Source organism: Mya arenaria, chromosome 3 (genome assembly GCF_026914265.1).
Source record: "Mya arenaria isolate MELC-2E11 chromosome 3, ASM2691426v1".
Lineage (NCBI taxonomy): Eukaryota > Metazoa > Mollusca > Bivalvia > Myida > Myidae > Mya > Mya arenaria.
In genome coordinates, this window is record NC_069124.1 from 72,627,991 (window position 1) to 72,645,684 (window position 17,694).

General features: G+C 34.1%; 1 protein-coding gene across 2 annotated transcripts in view; it reads left to right on the plus strand.

The window, feature by feature from the left end:
• The first annotated feature begins 684 nt into the window (after positions 1-684).
• LOC128228154 (ras GTPase-activating-like protein IQGAP1) overlaps positions 685-17,694 on the plus strand; it is a 53,184-nt gene continuing 36,174 nt past the window's right edge. Inside the window, exons 1-4 of one of the 2 annotated variants that reach the window (XM_052939307.1) lie at positions 685-845; positions 3,861-4,221; positions 4,579-4,714; positions 16,778-16,934. In XM_052939307.1, the coding sequence (XP_052795267.1) occupies positions 3,945-4,221; positions 4,579-4,714; positions 16,778-16,934 (570 nt within the window). In that variant the 5' untranslated portion in view covers positions 685-845; positions 3,861-3,944. Of the gene's footprint in view, positions 846-3,846; positions 4,222-4,578; positions 4,715-16,777; positions 16,935-17,694 lie in introns of those variants that run through there. The other variant, XM_052939308.1, reaches the window with a different exon arrangement.

Consider the following 17,694-nt stretch of genomic DNA (forward strand, 5'->3'; position numbering starts at 1 on the left):
TAGTAATCTTAAATATATATATAATGTTCATTTACCTTGTATTTGTAGACAGTAGTTGGCAGATAAGTTACCCTGATGAAGATGCAGAGCATTATTTCTTTAGAGGTAACCGATGTACCGTCAAGGACGAATATCCATGTTTCGAACAACACTTGCTTTTCATCCTCTAAGAATTTCTTCACCATAATAAAGTCAAAATGTTTGCGTTTTATTAAAACCATCTCATTTATTCTGTAAGATTACTTTCAATAATTCATGTTTTTAACTTCTTTACCTTTTTTCTTATATATGATATGCGCCAATTATTTATCAATGACTCGACATTGATAAATAATTGGCGCATATCATATATAAGAAAAAAGGTAAAGAACAATTGAAATTGGCTAATTGGGAAAATGATACAAATCATGTACAGAATTGTGTATAATCAATTTGCTTTGTATACTTTATATTATTGTGGTATAAATTGAAACTGATAAAAAAGAAAGGGAATAAATCATGTTTAAACCAAATTAAATAAAATGGCCAATGAAGCAAAATGCAAATAGGAAAAAGCATGCCGTTTAGACTCAGCAAAACAACGCTGCTGATAGTAAAAAGCTAAAATAGTTGTCTGTAGCCATAAGTGCAGCGACGAATCGAACTCGCCGCTTATATTTCATTGGATAGTCGTGAGTCTTCAAAACCAATCATCTAACCGGATGACCCGCGCAGTACAAAGTTGTGTTAGAAAGTGGATTTCCGTGTTACTTAATATTCGCGGCAGTTACTGAATGCGTTTTTCAAATTACTTACTGTGTGGATATTTATAAACCAAGACACTCATCTTATTGATCGTCATTCAGGTAATCAGCTGTCATAGCTTCAATTTGAATATAAACAACGATTTAAATAATTTAACGGTGCTCAAGTAAATTTAACCCACATAAAGTGACCCTAACCCAAAGTGATTTGGCTACGATTGTAATTATTAGACTCGAAAGTATTCAATAGTGAAAGTATGTATGTTATATGCGTTTATTTTAAAGTATGGTACACATATCCAAAATGTGTTGTTTTTACCTGTTAACAGACTGGGTCAAATTTGGATATATTATTACAGCTAATATCGTCCTAGTCCCTAAAATCGCGACCAACCTTGATTCTCGGCCATCTTTGTTTTTACCTGGTTATCAGATGAAATGCACGTATCTGCAAAGCTATGACGTCATTTTTACTACAAACTATTTACAAGAGTAGATGCTTTCAAACTCGCGAAAAAATGTCTTTAAAACAGATAAATTCACTTAAAACAATGGTTAACACTGTAAACAACGTAGTTTTACTAATCCCAAATTAATTGCCATAGAAACCAACCATATTTGCCACATAACATCCATAAAAATTCGCTGGTTATTTCGTCTGCTTTGTATACATTTTATCAATGACGGTCACGCATACATGTGATAATTTCTTGGGTCGATTCCGGGACACTCGTCGTAATGTCAACGCACACTAGGGGGGTTCGGGGGCATGCCCCCCCGGAATTTTTTTTAAATGGGGAACGTCTGTGGTGCATTCCATAGCATATCTGGGGCTATTTTAGTCGTTTTTAACGTCGGGAAAATGTACCTATTTTGACTGTCAAGACGTATTTTTTACCTGACATGGTTGTTTTTTTTTCTGCATTTTCTTGAAAAAATAAAACCACCAGATATTTTCCCAGGCTTTAAATGAAGTGCTAACCAGGAGGATATGCAGTCTACTTTCGGTTTCATCAAAACAGGAAATAAACAACTATACGGGCACCTGTTTTCCCGCGCTTTTGAGAACATGCGTTACGAAATATTTATTTTTTCATCACATTTAAAACGTTTGCAATTAATGACACACAATATTTTCCAGACGATAAAGAAGATTTTTCAGTCGATGAGCTTTTTTCCGTTTGGAGATGCATATAATTTTGATAGAGACGTGTCAACAATCAGCTGTATAAAGCGATCACGTGACTTACCATGGTCACGTGATTAAAGCACTCTATATAACCATCTGTAAACCCCATATCGTCAGTTTTATTTCGGCGTAAAAATACACACGATAGTTCGGAAACGGTCAAAACACTAAAATCCTTGTTTTCCGTGTTTTAATTTTGTTTATTTTAATTCATTTTGTCACTTTCTTTGAACTTACCTTCATGCTCGTTTGTTGGTAAAATGTGTGAAAAATATCAATTCATCAATTAAAAGCTATCATTCATAAGACCAAACAAATCCATATGAAAACAATGAATTAGTATACAAGAACCCTCCCCCACTCGTTAAGCACAACAATAGGCCGATAGATCAATTATCGGGTGATTGACGATGACCTCGACGACACACGTACCAATTAACGGATTAGTGTCAACATGTCCTGTGTTTTACGACCAGTGTCCCGGACAGGCAAAATAGCTGACTTACAATGGTAAAATTAAGATAATCGATTCCGATTCCGAGATTTTTTTTTTCGTTTTTTTTTTTATGACTTTCCGGGACAAACATGCACCCTCCGTGACTCCGTGACAGAGATACGATTTCCGGGACAATCCCGGACGTCCGGGACGTTATCACATGTATGCGGTCACGTGACCTAAATTATTGTAGGAAGGCAAAACAAAATTATATTTTGTGTTTTCATGACCCATGGTCTTAGTGTCAAAATAAAGAAATTAGTGAGTGTTAATTTCTGTTTTAGGTGCATCCCTAAGCAGTGATAAAGCAGTACATGATTTATTTCCAACTGCCCTTAAACATGCTTATGTACAAAATGATCAGAGAGGAAGGCACTTATGTCCTAAAGTCATCTAGAATGTTCAGTGTCCCTGAAAATACACTTAAAGAGACAGTTTTGTCTTTGGGGTAAATTATACTATCCCCCACTATGAGTAATTTGACATGATTTAATGTTTATGTTTACAAAATACTGTAAATCTTTTATTACAAATTAAAATTTTGAAATTAACATTTTTAAAGATATGTTAGACTGTTTTTCTCAAAAAAACAATTGATTAAAATTGTGTTGGCCTAATTAAAACGTGCTGACCTAGATTACGTCAGAGCTCGCGAATCAAGGTACTATAATCAAGATGGCGGCCTAGTTTCAGTGTCTGTACTCTGTTGACATTATTTACGTGAACTTTTGACCGTTTGTTCTTAAATACTTGTGGAAATATGGATAAATAAATGGCATGTCTGACAAAAGTAATTAAATTATTTCATTGTTTTGCTCAACTTTATTATTTTTTATTTATTCCTTACATCCGCGAATCATGGTTAGTCGAGGATACTGTAATATTAATAAGTATAAAATTTTGTTACCAGAAAAACCACAGTGCATGCTTAGGGACCCTGCTTGCATTGACAACAACACTGTGTTACCTGGGTTAAATTGTCTCCTGAATACAAAAACATGTTCACATATCTTTTTATATAAACAACGTGAATATTGTTTATTTGTGTGCATTGCTTTATTGGACAACCTTAAGTAACTTGCTAGAACCGCTTTTTTATATTCATTGTTCAACCTTGCACATTAACTAACAATCAACCTTAACATCAATTAAATAAAAGTCTATTTATGTGTCACAGTGTGTTGTAAAAAGCTATGTTGAAGACGCAAACATTATCAATGAAATTATTGTATGTTCTCTGTGGCAAATAACTTTAAATATAATACAAATAAAACAGGGCCTTTGTATATTGTACAATGTATATTATTATTTTTTGGTCAGTGATTGTAACCGAAAAAACAGTCTGTTTAATTAAAAGTTTTGTAGTTTAATACTGATTTTTTTTTATTCCTTTTATAGTGATAGACTAAGTATTTATTAAATCAAATTACAGTTTCCGGATAGTGAAAAGAAAGAAAATGGATTAATGTGCGAAGGAGATATCATTTTGCAACAAGTATAGAAACAAGAAGGCAATATGTCAGAAGAAGTGTTTACAGAGGTGAATGGGCACACACAGGATGCTGTGCAAGGAGCAGGTGACTCTGAATTATCACAGACTCCAATTGGCACAGAAGATAAGCCATCAGAGACAGGAGATGCGTCTGTTCCACCTTCTTCAGATAAGCCATCAGAGGCTGAAGATGGCCCTGTGTCACCATCCTCAAAGGAGGACCCTGATGTCCTCCGCAGGTTGTCCAGCACATCGGGCGGCTCTCCACCAATGGTTGCACCGAAACCTAAAAGACCTACCTGTAAGTTTTATTATGTTCTCTGACTTGATTTGAATAGTCTTTATGCATTGCTAGGTCATGCTACATTTTCTCTTTAAGGATGAAAGTTTAAAAATTATTGTACCCAGTAGCTTTGAGAAGTATTGTTTTGAAACAGAACTGAACACCACTGTATAATACAACCAATTCTATTTGACAGGTAAAACTGTTCTACTAGGATCATAAATATACATTTTCTATGTAAAACCAGTGAAATTTTATATATGAATGAAATCAGTAACAAGCCTCTGGCATTTATTTGTAACTTGAATTGCATATCTGCATTAAATGTTAAAAAATAAAAAATGTTACACAAATGTTATATGTTTTCTGTAACAGCTACAGTGAACGATGCCGCTCCAGTTTACCAGCCCACCCAGTCCCACGGCGGACACATGAGTGCAGAGGAGATGGATCAACAACGGAAACAAAACATCGCATACGAGTACCTCTGCCACTTGGAGGAAAGCAAAGTGTGGGTACTTCTGTTTGTGTAGTAACCTTTTTATTCTCAGACAATTTATATATATGTGCGATTAATTGTTACATTTGTGGATGCTCCTTAACTGGAATCTAAACCTACAAGTTTTCCTGAGGAAGAATTTTACGGGGACCGGTTTTTATAACTTAAGACCATAAACATGCTGTAGATTGTATTGGTGATATTGACCAGTCTGTCAGGCTTCATTTATATATCATTTACTTGGGGTTTTACACAGGACAGGCAGGGTTCTCAATAATAAAGTACAAGCTGCTGCCAAAATCCAACAGTTCAAATTACTGAAAGGTTGGTTCAAATTTGTCAAAAGTACCTTTTCAAAAAAGGTACAATGTGGCTCTTTCTCCCATAGGCACCCTGACCCTTGTGCTGCAGACAAGGGTCAGGGTGCCTATGGAAGAGAGGCACATTGTATCGGTCTGTGAAAAACTTGCATTACAAAGTTTACTGAAAATGTTAGGAATTGTGTTCAGTTTGTGTAAAGTAATATTTGGTTTAAATTGCAAAATATGTTAAGTTTGGATGTGTTATAAAAGAAAAAGAAGATATATTTGACAGTCTTGAGCATTTTATTTTGTGAAGTCAAAAGGGAGTACATGCTGGTCATTATGAGAGCAGAATGGTGCTACCAAAGGGACAGGGTGTAGCAACCTTCCAATAACTCTTAAGCTAAATTTCCCATTATACTGTAGAAGCAAGTGATAATGTATTCAGCTCTGTTGTTTTCATCTGATACACAAATATTGTTATTACTATTTGCCTTATGGCTGGAGCTTTCTCATCAGATAAAAGTGTTTGTTCAGAAAGAAAGTAGAAGTAGAGTTACTTTTAGCGTTGACTGCCGTTTGATCCATAAATCTAGATAAATTAACCTATAATACCATATGATGTAAATGAAGCCCAAGGTCTTTATATTATTTAATATTTCACTGCTTTTTTAGTTTCAATGAAAACTAGTTAACATTAAAGATATACTCTTACCTCGGAACAAGATTTTCCACAATTAATACAATTGTTATTATATACCAAAAGAGATAAATAAATGTCAAAAACAATGGTTCCTATTAAGGATACCAAGACTAATTTAAAAGAAAGGTGCAGAAAACATGGTATTTCTACCTTATGAGACTATAGTAGATCACATTAAATCTTTTAGCACTCACCAACCATTTAATATTTGCTTATTCAGCTATTAAATACATGGTTACAATCTTGTTATCAGAATTACTACTTTCCTTAAATGTATTATTTAGTAAGTAGTTAAAGGTGTATCACTCAAAGTGTATGTTTACTATACATGTGTATGTATTGCTTTTGAATAGGAGTGCCACTTTAAGGCAATTCACAAAGTTGATATAGCTAAATAACAATTTATAAAAGTAATTGAAGCATGGAAATTAAAATGGTGTTTATACAGTTACGTGATTTTTTACTGTTTTTGTGACTCATACATAAAAAGTTAACCAAGTGAAACCTTGATGAAACTTCATTTCTGTATGATAAACAAGAAATCTGCTGTCTAATGCATGAAGTAATGAATTCATCATAACATATTAATAAACCTCTGGTTGTTTACTGTGAGCTACATGTTAATGCACTGAAGTTGCCTGCTATATATGGGCATATGTCTTTTAAACGTAACAATCCTGAGAGAAAAAAAATAACGAAACTAAGGATTCATTTAAATGAGAAATGTTTGAATTTTTGCTTCACCATGATGATGTGAACTGAATTCGCTACCGATGAACAATAGACTGTAAGGTTACAGTTGATATAAGCTGATAGAGATATGACTAATTAAGGTGTTGGTGAGTATTGAGAGTTAAGTTGGCCAATAACTTCCACCTACTGTCATTTACACTAGCTGTCTAGGAAGTTATTGTGGGACGATCGATATGTAGTACACAATATATATATATATTACTTAGGTGTTAATATACATGCACAGTTTTGTATGCATTTTAAAAGTAGGTGTTGATAATGACAACTAAGAATCCACATTGTACATTTACATGTTTTTGATTGATGTATGGGAGTGGGTGCATATAATATGTATACAAATACTTTTAGGCTATACACATTGTTGCATTCATTTTGGTCTGATTGCAATACTGTCATACATCTGTCTCCACCAGTCCTTTAGAAGTAAACACTCATTTGGCAAACAGCTACTAGTCTGCACACTTGCAAATTGAATTCTTAAAAAAATGACAGCTGATGTTTCTCGAAATTCATTCCTCTTTATAGTTAAATTTTGTTCTTTTCTCTCACAAGTTTTTTAGTCTGCTCAAATATGTTTTGGTACTAGCCATTCATATTAAGAAATATCAAATTCAAGCCCCCCCCCCCCAAAAAAAAAATCTTAAGGGCCTGGAAAAGACATTACCAGCCTGGGTTTGTGGTATTTTGTGCACATTGGTTTCTAAGAAGGCTATATGCTACTTAAGTTCAAAGTAATGTCAAGATATGACATAATACAGGATATTAATAGTCTTTTTTTATTTCTGTAAGTGTTTTATAGGCCTTACAATTTTACAAGAACTGCTATTATGTATTCATGAGATCAGTCCGCCCTAAGTGGCCTTCAGGAAATCGCTCTTTAATATGGTTAAATACATCCTGATAGAGAAGTTTGAAATACTCAGATAAGAACATCTGTATATAAATCATCTTGAATTGGTCTGTTTATGCATGTTTAAGAGTGTGTCATGTAACAATATTGAATTATAAACTGAACATCATGCTGTCCTGAATTAAGTATTGTAAGTAAGTATTAAGTATTATGAAAGTGAAATGATACAATGAAAGTATATCATTTGCTCTGGGGGAAAAAGGAAGATTTTGGTTGAGCAACATATTGTTTCTTCTAATTAGCGTATGAAAATCTTTGTTACAAGTACTGTTCTTAATGGTATGACCTCTTCCTTGTTAGCAGAAGTGTTGAAAAAAATATCAAAGGACTGTTATTCCATGGACCTGCTTCATCTCATATATAAGGAAGGCACATGAGTAATTGCTTTTGTCCTGATTACTTGCCTCTTAAACATCAAAGTTCTGATTATAGTTATTACACATTATCTTGGCACAATTTATTATTTCTATCAGTAATGCAAAATTAACAATATATGTATATTTGGGAGTGTTGTAGGATATTGGCACCAGAAAGATAGCTGACTTTTGGAAACAGCCTCTGTATGACACGTACTTGGCACTGTTACATTAAGACTGCTGATGGACAGAAGTCAGTGTTGTAGAACTCTAGAAGTATAATAAAAACCTTTATTTGAATTTTTAAAACACTGTTCCAATTGCTGGCCAAAATATTTGAATACTTTGTGTTTATAATACCCCCAGAACAAGATGTTTGCGGGCATATATAAAAGTGAGCTTGTCGGTCAGTCCGTTGGTTTTGTCTGAACTGTAACTCGTGAAAGGGTCGTCAAATTTAATAAGTTTTGGCACTCATGTCTGACACCATAAAAACAGGTCACTTATTTTTTTACAGAGTTATTTGCCCCTTTTTTTCACTTGAAGTATGCTTAAGATATGGTGTCTTACCAATTATTTATAAAAGGATCTGAAGTAAATGTATACATTTAACACCATAAAATACAGCTTTGGTTTCAAACAACTTTTTCTTTACAGAGTTATTTCCCCTTTTCAACTTAAAAGTTGCCTAAAATACAGTGTCTTTAGAATAACTCATAAAAGTTGTTGACAGATTCAAATGAATTTTGGTAAACATGTTTAGCTGTACGAAATACAGATCAAATTCAACTCTGGGTACAAATCTTTAATTTTTGACGTAGTCGACTAAGAATTTGCCAAAAATACGGTCTGGCTAACACTCATGAAAGGCTTGACAGATTTAAATTAAAAATACATGTCAAGTTTGATTGTGTTTACAATCCAGCTATGTTTGATGGAGTATTATCCCATTTCAAATTAGATTTTGTAAAATGAATGGTGTCTGGACAATGACTTATGACAGGGTAGAATGACTTAAATAATTTCTAAAATCATGCTCAACACCATGAAATGCACTTGTCCATTTTGACTTTGTTTAAAAATTACCAATTTTGAGGAAGAAATGGCCCCCTTTTCAACTTTGATTTTGTTGAAATTTGGTGTCTGACAGGTACAATGATTTTAATATGTTTTGGTACACATGTTTAAAGGGACAGTATTTTATGGTTAGAGAAATGCACTTTTTACAAGAAAATAAGATACTACGATAGAAAGTGTTGCAAATCATTAAGAGTGTTTATCATTAAAACATACAGGTTAAGCTCAGCATTTTCAAATAAGGCTGCATTAGCCAAGAGTGTAGATAATTGTTATTTTTATAAACAAAGTCAACTTTGTCAAGTTTTGTTAACAATTTCCTCTTTAATCTTCACAAACACTTAATTTTTTTCAATCGTATCTTATTGATTGCCTTTCATTATAAAAAAAACTATAAAGGTAATGTGAGAATGGTATATATATTTATATATTTGTTGTTAAGCATGTATCAGTTTCAAAATCAGTGATTAAATGGATTACCTTGAAGGTGGTTATTAATGGACCAGGTTAGGTAAATATCATTATTGATGATCAAAGATCAGATTTGGAGGTATGTAAGTTATTCATACTATTAAGGTATGTTCATCAATAGTTGCAAATTATACCATGATATATATTCTGTGCACATCTACAGCAGTGCTCCAGCTATGCCTAAATAGCAGAGCGGGGCACAAACTGCCCTTCTTCATCACCCTGCTGCCTTTTTGCTACACCCTGTTATGCCCTTATGTTTGACAGTCAATTTTAAGAAATGAGTATAAAATTTATAAATATATAATTATGACAATAAAGACAGTAAAGTAAAGATAACAGCTAAGGTATTTGTAACAAACATTAAGTATTAAAAGTAGTTACAACACATACTCAAAAAGAATTGAACATTGGCCCTTGCAAGTGCCCCATTAATGCTCATTCAAGCACATCAAAGTGCCCTTTTTGACCTAGCACCCCGCCCTTTTCAAATCATGCCTGGAGCACTGTATGGACTATTTACCGTACTCATTTTAATCTTCAACAAGTTGGGAGCATCAATCTGTTTTTCAGCTTTTCTTTTTGAAATGCAAGTGAACTCTAGAGGCAATGTCAATGACCTCGCAGATCAATATAACACTATTGTAACTTGTGCAAAAAAACTATGTTGTAATCAGCCATGTTCATCAATCATTCACTCATCAAGGTGTAAATCAAGGATTTCTACTGAAATTGTGCCAAATATGGAACCACTACACCATCAGAGGAATAATACAGTCTCAATAGCAGGAGTGGTTGGCTTAATTGTGTTCAGTGAACATTGTTTTTATTGGACAGCAGGGACAGCTATGTCTCCATATATATTTTTTTGGTATTGTTGATTCCATTGGGAAATAGTTTCTCTGTCCCTTGATGTTTTTATCTTTAGGCCGGAGAACTGATGCATAAGCGAATTCGGAAATACAACAGTATTTCTGAAAATCTGATATTGAACACTTGACAAATTCTATGACAGTTTGATCAATATGAAAGTTTCTGCAGAAAACTGTTTAATTACAAATCGCTAAGCTTGGCTGCACTGTTTCATTTATCAAGTGCATGTGGTAACAGTATATGGTGTTTATGTCTGCGTTTATCGCTAATTTCCTGTCTGGAGGATGATTGCCTCTAGTGAGCCGAGGCCAGCATCAGAGAGCTTTTGGGGCAGATATCCGATAGTGGCACATCCAGTCCAAGTATGTTTACAAAGCCCTCAGTTTCCCATTTGGAACACATGTACATGTAGTGAAACTATAGAGAACAGTAACCCTTAATATAATTTTTCCTAATCTTGAAACATGTCTTGGTGAGGTGATGTAATATATTGGTTCTTTTTGTTTTAAGAATCTACAGGTATTTGAAAAAAAATCAATGTAAATAGACATTGATTAGTTAGTTAAGAATAATAGTCAAGAGAAGAGCTGAGTACATGATTATCGGGCATGGACAGGAACTCGCGGGCTGGGTACATTTTGTCGGGTACACAGCTACAATTTTAGTACCCTGTACCTGACCGCTTCAGCAACAACATCTATGGTACTTTGGTGTTTTTACTTAAGCTTGTCACCTACTACTTGTTGTGATAAACAAAAGGGTTGGGTCTTTTTCCATTGGTTTCCGTAGATGATACATTCCATTACCTTTGTGAATGAGCTCACATGTACACAGACAGAATTTTCACCTTTTCATTTGACAAGCAATCAGAATAGTCCATCACAGTTCTTGTTTCAGATGGTTACATTTAAAAAGGTGTATTTACTATTCCATGTCCTGTTTATTCTGCGGTACCGGTTCCCGCAAGTACATGTAATTGATGATCAGATTCATGGGTCCAGAATTTCATGGAACAATCATAGCCCTTGAGTAGTTGGTGTTTGCACCATTGAGTTGACATAACAACTTAAAATGTTGGGTATAATTGTCTTTAAATATATTTAAGATGGGACAAGTTGCATAATTTTATGTTTACAACGATTATTCAGTAGCAATTACCTAATGTTTGTTCAAATTTCCTTGTTTTTTTCCACTTGATCAATGTAGAACAGCTAGTTGCTGGCAGACACACTAATATCTCCTGTATATAATTTACAATTTAGGTTATGCAGTTGGCTTCACTTTCATTAAATAAATACAGGTATTTGTAAGGTTCAATATGCGTGCATGCATGCATCTTTAACGCATGCTGTAAGGGCTAATTCTCCAAATTTATAAAGTAAGATTTGTATGTACTATTCCATGAGTCAGTGATCAGTGTAACAACTTGTTGAATGCCTTTATAGGCTGTCGTAGGGCCAGAGTTTTTTATTTTTCGTTTTATGGGTATTTTTTCAAAAATAAGCACCAGGAGGAGGGAATAAAAATAAGAAAAAGATGTCGAAAAATGAGCGTCGGGGGAAAAAGAATAAAAATAAGATGGATTTTTTATTTATTTTTATAAAATGCATGTTTTGAAGTTATGCACACTTGCTTTGTACTCCATACTGCCTGTTGTATAATAATGTTGCGCCATTGCTGTTAGAAGGCATCATTTTAAAAAATACAACTTCTTCAAATATATTTGTAGTGACTAAGTGTCCATACTTTCAGAAAGTCCAAAATTTCTCAAGTTAAATACTATCATAAGTTATGTATTTCTTAACAAGAATAAATGCCAAAATGTTCCAAGTTCGTAGAAAATAAAATGACAGCCGCAGCATAAATGTTATTCATTTTAAACTTTGTAAAATTATCAAACATTTCGCCAAAAATCCAAAGTTATTAAAATCATTATAGAAAACTAAAATGCGGCTTGTCTCAATGAAAACCTAAACAAGAATGCCATCTCCCAGCAATTTCCATGGATTTGGCCATAAACTGGCCGGTGTCTAAACAGAGCGGCCCATATTTGGCCAAGAAACGGCCAAAAAACAGCCAACTCTCGACCTGACATTTGGCCGGTGGCCTAGAAATGGCCAACCCCGCTGTAGCAGAAACAGCGGCAGCCATATTGGATACATGTATATATGGAAAAAAAACGTTTAGTGAAAAATCCCGACTTCCTTACGCAGATTTAACATATAAATATAAACAATTCTCACTCAGGACCTAAATATTTGCAAATAACTGGTAATCGATTAAATGATGCAACAATAGTCTGTATTATAAAGGCAAAACAAGCTGTCATTTTCACATGATGATAATTAAATCAATTTTGTATATATATGTGCATGATTTTAATATGTGCTTCTACACTTTTGTAGTGTTTTTAAAAATTTAATAGTCACTGAAACTTGCACTGGCAAAACCAAAGACATCTGGCTTATTGTTTGTGTCTAAAATGTTGATTTATATCATTTTTGGTATATATAATGAGATTATGAAAACCACACATCTGAGGAAATTTAATGTCTGATATACAAGAAAGAAACAAGGTATGTAACTCAAACTTACCAGATTTCACGGTCGAGTCCAGTTTTTTTAAGTTTCTTAATCAACATACAAACAATCCATTTTAAAATAGGTGACATGAAAAGAGGAGTCAGTGCCATTTAAAATGGTATGCAATATGTTGATATAACTTTATTGTCTTTTAGACAAACAAGCCAAATCCAATGTCACATTCTCGTCTTTTTCTGTAGTCAGAAACTGTACAGCAAATTCCAATTTTCAGTGTGTCCCCGTGTTAACAGGTCTACACACAGAAATATTTAAGTGATTTTTTGCTTCGATATAAAGAAAATACAATTCCGTTCCGATATCACAAAAAAACGCCACGATTTTATGAACATATAATGAACAACAGTTTCAGTCTTCAAACTAAATCCACTTTAAAATTTCATAAAAGGCAGCCATATTCCTTACAAGCGCTTAGATGATGATATTAAGCAAATTTCAAGTTTAATTTTCATCATGGCTTATAATATGCATGTGATATCACAAAACAATGAAACATATTTCAGTTAACTTTATAAGCAATAATCGCCGGCTTCCGCCATATTGGAAACTGTGCACGATCATTTTTTGTTGTTGTGAAATTAGCGTTAGGTTAAATAACACTAAATTTTATTTTCTATCGGAGATCGAAGAAATGGGTGGCGGAAAAAATAAAAATAAAGTTAGAAATTTGAACCTTTTTTTTGGGGGGGGGTGTGCAATATTTAGGTACGGCGCTCCCGTAAAACGAAAAATAAAAAACTCTGGCCTAGGTAAGAAGCAAAGTCATCCTGCTTCAAAATAATTGCTAAAACCTCAAGTTATTGTTTGGTAATTTATGCATGAGATGTAGATATCATTTGGGAATGTGCAACAAAAACATGTTATTATTCAATAAACCAGGCAGTTTAAGGGCACATGACAAAGCAGTGGCCAAACATTTTTGTTTGAAGTTCAATTATGTGACATTCTTTGCATCTTTTGTGTTTGGACATGGTGCTTATGGTATAAACATGAAAGTAAAACTCAGATCATAGCATCCAGTGTTTTTATCTGATCATTTTGGGCCCAAAATTTGGCCCCATCTCCAGTGCCGAAGCATATACACTTTTCCCCAATGTGAAAGTAGAAGTCCCAAATATGGTCATTTGAACCCAATTAAATAAACTGTTATTGTATTCTTTATCACAATAGTTTATCTTTTCTGTCTATTTATTTACACCACTTTTGTTCATTTCTGGGCAAAACGGGAATTCCCAATTTAGCCCAAGTGTTAAATTTTCCCAATCCTAAACTTAAGCCCAAATGCCACATCAACCCAAACATTACCAATGCTATAAAACTACAAAATTTTCCCAATCTTTCCAAAAAATTTTCAAAATGCCACATTTATCAAATCATTCCCAATTTCCGTCAATTTTAGTGCATCATTTAGCCAATCGTTTCCAATTTTAGTTAGAATGCTAACCCTATTTACCCTATCATTCCCACTTTGCCACATTTACCTTATCATTCCCAATTGCAGTCAGAATGCCACATTTAACCTATCGGTCTCATTTTTAGTCAAAATGCCACATTAATTGACCCTTTCATTCCCATTTTTAATTAAAATGCCACATTTACCCTATCTTTACCATTTTAGACAGAATGCCACATTTACCCTATCTTTACCATTTTAGACAGAATGCCACATTTACCCTATCTTTCCCATTTTAGACAGAATGCCACATTTACCCTTTCTTTACCATTTTAGACAGAATGCCACATTGACCCTATCTTCACCATTTTAGACAGAATGCCACATTAACCCTATCTTCACCATTTTAGACAGAATGCCACATTTACCCTACCACATTAACCCTATCTTCACCATTTTAGACAGAATGCCACATTTACCCTATCTTTACCATTTAAGACAGAATGCCACATTTACCCTATCTTTACAGAATGCCACATTTACCCTATCAGTCCCATTTTAGTCAAAATGACACATGTTCCAAATCATTTCAAATTTTAGTAGATATGCAAGATTTACTAGAAAGGCCCCCAGACCCCACTGTGATTGTGTTCAGTATTAGGTCTCAAAGGGCAGCATATAAAGCCTTGTGTATCCCTTAACTGTTTTATACATACCAGGGTTTTTTTCATGATGCACCAGGTGTATCATTTCACTCATAATAACCAGCATTGCTGGTTATATTACAAACTACCAATCCAATGTGCTGCCTACCATAATGACAGAAATGAATACTGTTCATAGCTGTGTTGCCTCAATACCATTCAAGTGGGCAGACAGCAGATTGATGGAGATAAACTGAGCATCACACCGCAGTTATTTGCCATCGGGTATAATGAAACACATTGTCCCCTCAGTAAAAAAATCAAATGTTATGGACATACTTATTTCACTAAAAAGTTGTAATGTATTCATGGATTGACTGGGTTATTTACTTTAGTAATATTGTGTTTTGGTAAAGGAACTGAATGCTATAATTCATAACATTAGAATAAACAATCTGACAGGAAGACATTGATTCATAATACAACTGTAGTTCAGCTGTTGATAAAGAAAACCCCATAATTGATGCAGTAATCCAAATACATGGTTGATTCATCAGACTGTGTCTCATTATATATTAAATAGATATTGTCTTGAGTGTACTTTCCGGCCTTGTGTCATTTGGTTTTCGTGCTATTGATATCTGTTTATGGGCAGGGTTCTCGAAATGTTTCTGTTGAACCATCTCAATAAGTACAGACAATGCGAATGTCCGTCGGACAGTCGGACATGTCCGGTATATTTTCATTTTGACCGACGAAACTTTTGTTTTGGTCGGTCACAATGTCCGGTGAAAAATTACAGTCAGCACCGTATAATTTTCGGAAAATTTACTTTCAGTTTCTAAATAAATGTTCAGAGTTATTTTTAACTATTATACTGTATCATGATTATTCAGCGTGTTAATCCGTGTATCACTATTTGTAAACCCCGTTTCGACATGTTTCGGAATTTTCGGAAAATTTACTTTCAGTTTCTAAATAAATGTTCAGAGTTATTTTTAACTATTATACTGTATCATGATTATTCAGCGTGTTAATCCGTGTATCACTATTTGTAAACTCCGTTTCGACATGTTTCCGTAAAAGCCGATAAAACGCGTAAGGTTCCGATTTCAGCTCGTACTCTAATACTGTTATTTTACGGAAATGTTCGGAAATTACAAAATTCCGTATGTATTTATTTTCGGCAAAGTGGTTCCCGGCAATCGTGTTAATTTAAATATGATGATTAATATACCGAGCTGACTTTCTTTCCGCTCTGTTTAACATTGCCAATAACAAGAACTCTACTTTCGTTTTTGCATAAATGGTGTGCCTAAGTTTGACTTGTAGTACAATTCGTTACATTTTATTACCGTACTGTATCTTTAATTTAAAGATGAATTTAAAGAGTAAGATCTAGCTGTTCCATGGGTAGACGAACCAGATATGAGTTTTTTTTTGGGAGACAAGGAAAGAAAAAAAATATGACATAAGATCCGAATATTGATTTTTTTACATGATGTTTAGCTTTTTTTTGTAATTTATTATAGTACTGTTGGACAAATCTAACCAAAAGATCTAAACCTGTTATAATGGGGAATTACAAAACTTATTTAAAAAAGAGGCTTAAAATCAAGGTTTAGGCTGATGTAACTGAATACTGTTAGTAACATTGCAACAGGTAAAAATTTGGTGCGACAGGTAAACTTTCAGTGTTTACCAGTCGCAATGTCCTGTGAAGAAGAAAAAGTTTTCGCGTTGTCTGTAAGTAATAAGTAACCGACCTGAGCTACTACTTATTCTTATTCTACTTAAAATTCACTTATTTTTGCAAATTTGAAATGGCCCAACTGCCATTTCAGCAGTTTATGTTTGCCAGCAGCCTGTTCTTTTTGAGAACACTATATGTATGAGGTAAAAATTTCATATGTATGAGGTAAACATTTCAAATGCAAAAACATATATGATAAATGTTTTGAATAATGATCTATTTGTTTTCCCTATCTGCAGATGGATCCAGGCATGCATCAACGAGGAGTTGCCCCTGACAACAGAACTGGAGGAGGGGCTACGGAATGGGGTGTACCTTGCCAAACTCGCACACTTTATGGCCCCAACCAAGGTGCCCTTAAAACGTATCTACGACAGGGACCAGTCGCGCTTTAAGGTATGATGACACAGTGTTTATTTTTTGTTGAAATGGGGCCTGAATCCAGCACCTTCCACGATTCTAAAAAGTTCGTAAACCTAAATAAACAATAACTCTAAACAAGTTAGCTTGTACAGATATGTTTAAATGCAGTCTTTTTATCATAAAAATATTTAAAGCCAGGGTCTTAAAGGGGGCTTTGCTTTGTTTCTTTGTTTAAAATATACTACGGTAAATTCACCATTTCAGGCTTTTTGTCAAAATTTTCACATTTCTTAGGGCCATGACTCCATTCACAAAACTGTGGAATAAAACTTTGGGAAATGTACGGGGAGGGTTATTGGTTTCAAATTCTTAGTAGCCAAATCAATGTGTGCTATTCTAATATCACTGAAAGTAACTTCTATTTCTGAGCATTTAACTGAAATATTTGGTCTGACACAAAAAAATGTTTTCCCAACCAGAAGTACTATCATGGGAGAGAAACTGTTTGTACAGAAAGGCTTGAAAAACTTGTCCTTGTTCTTGTGTGTCTATGTTAAATCCTTGACTACTGGGATTGTATCCAGTGCATTATTACAATGGTCTTATTGGTGTAACATTAATTCATTTAAATGAAACAGTAATATATCCTGTTTTCACATGTACATTTGTATTTTCCTGATGATGAATTGTCAGGTCCTTGAGATTTTGCTGTTGTATGTTAAGGATATCATTTCCGCCAAAAAGCAAATTGTCACAGCAGAGCCTCCCAAGTACAATATTGATCTTAGTGATA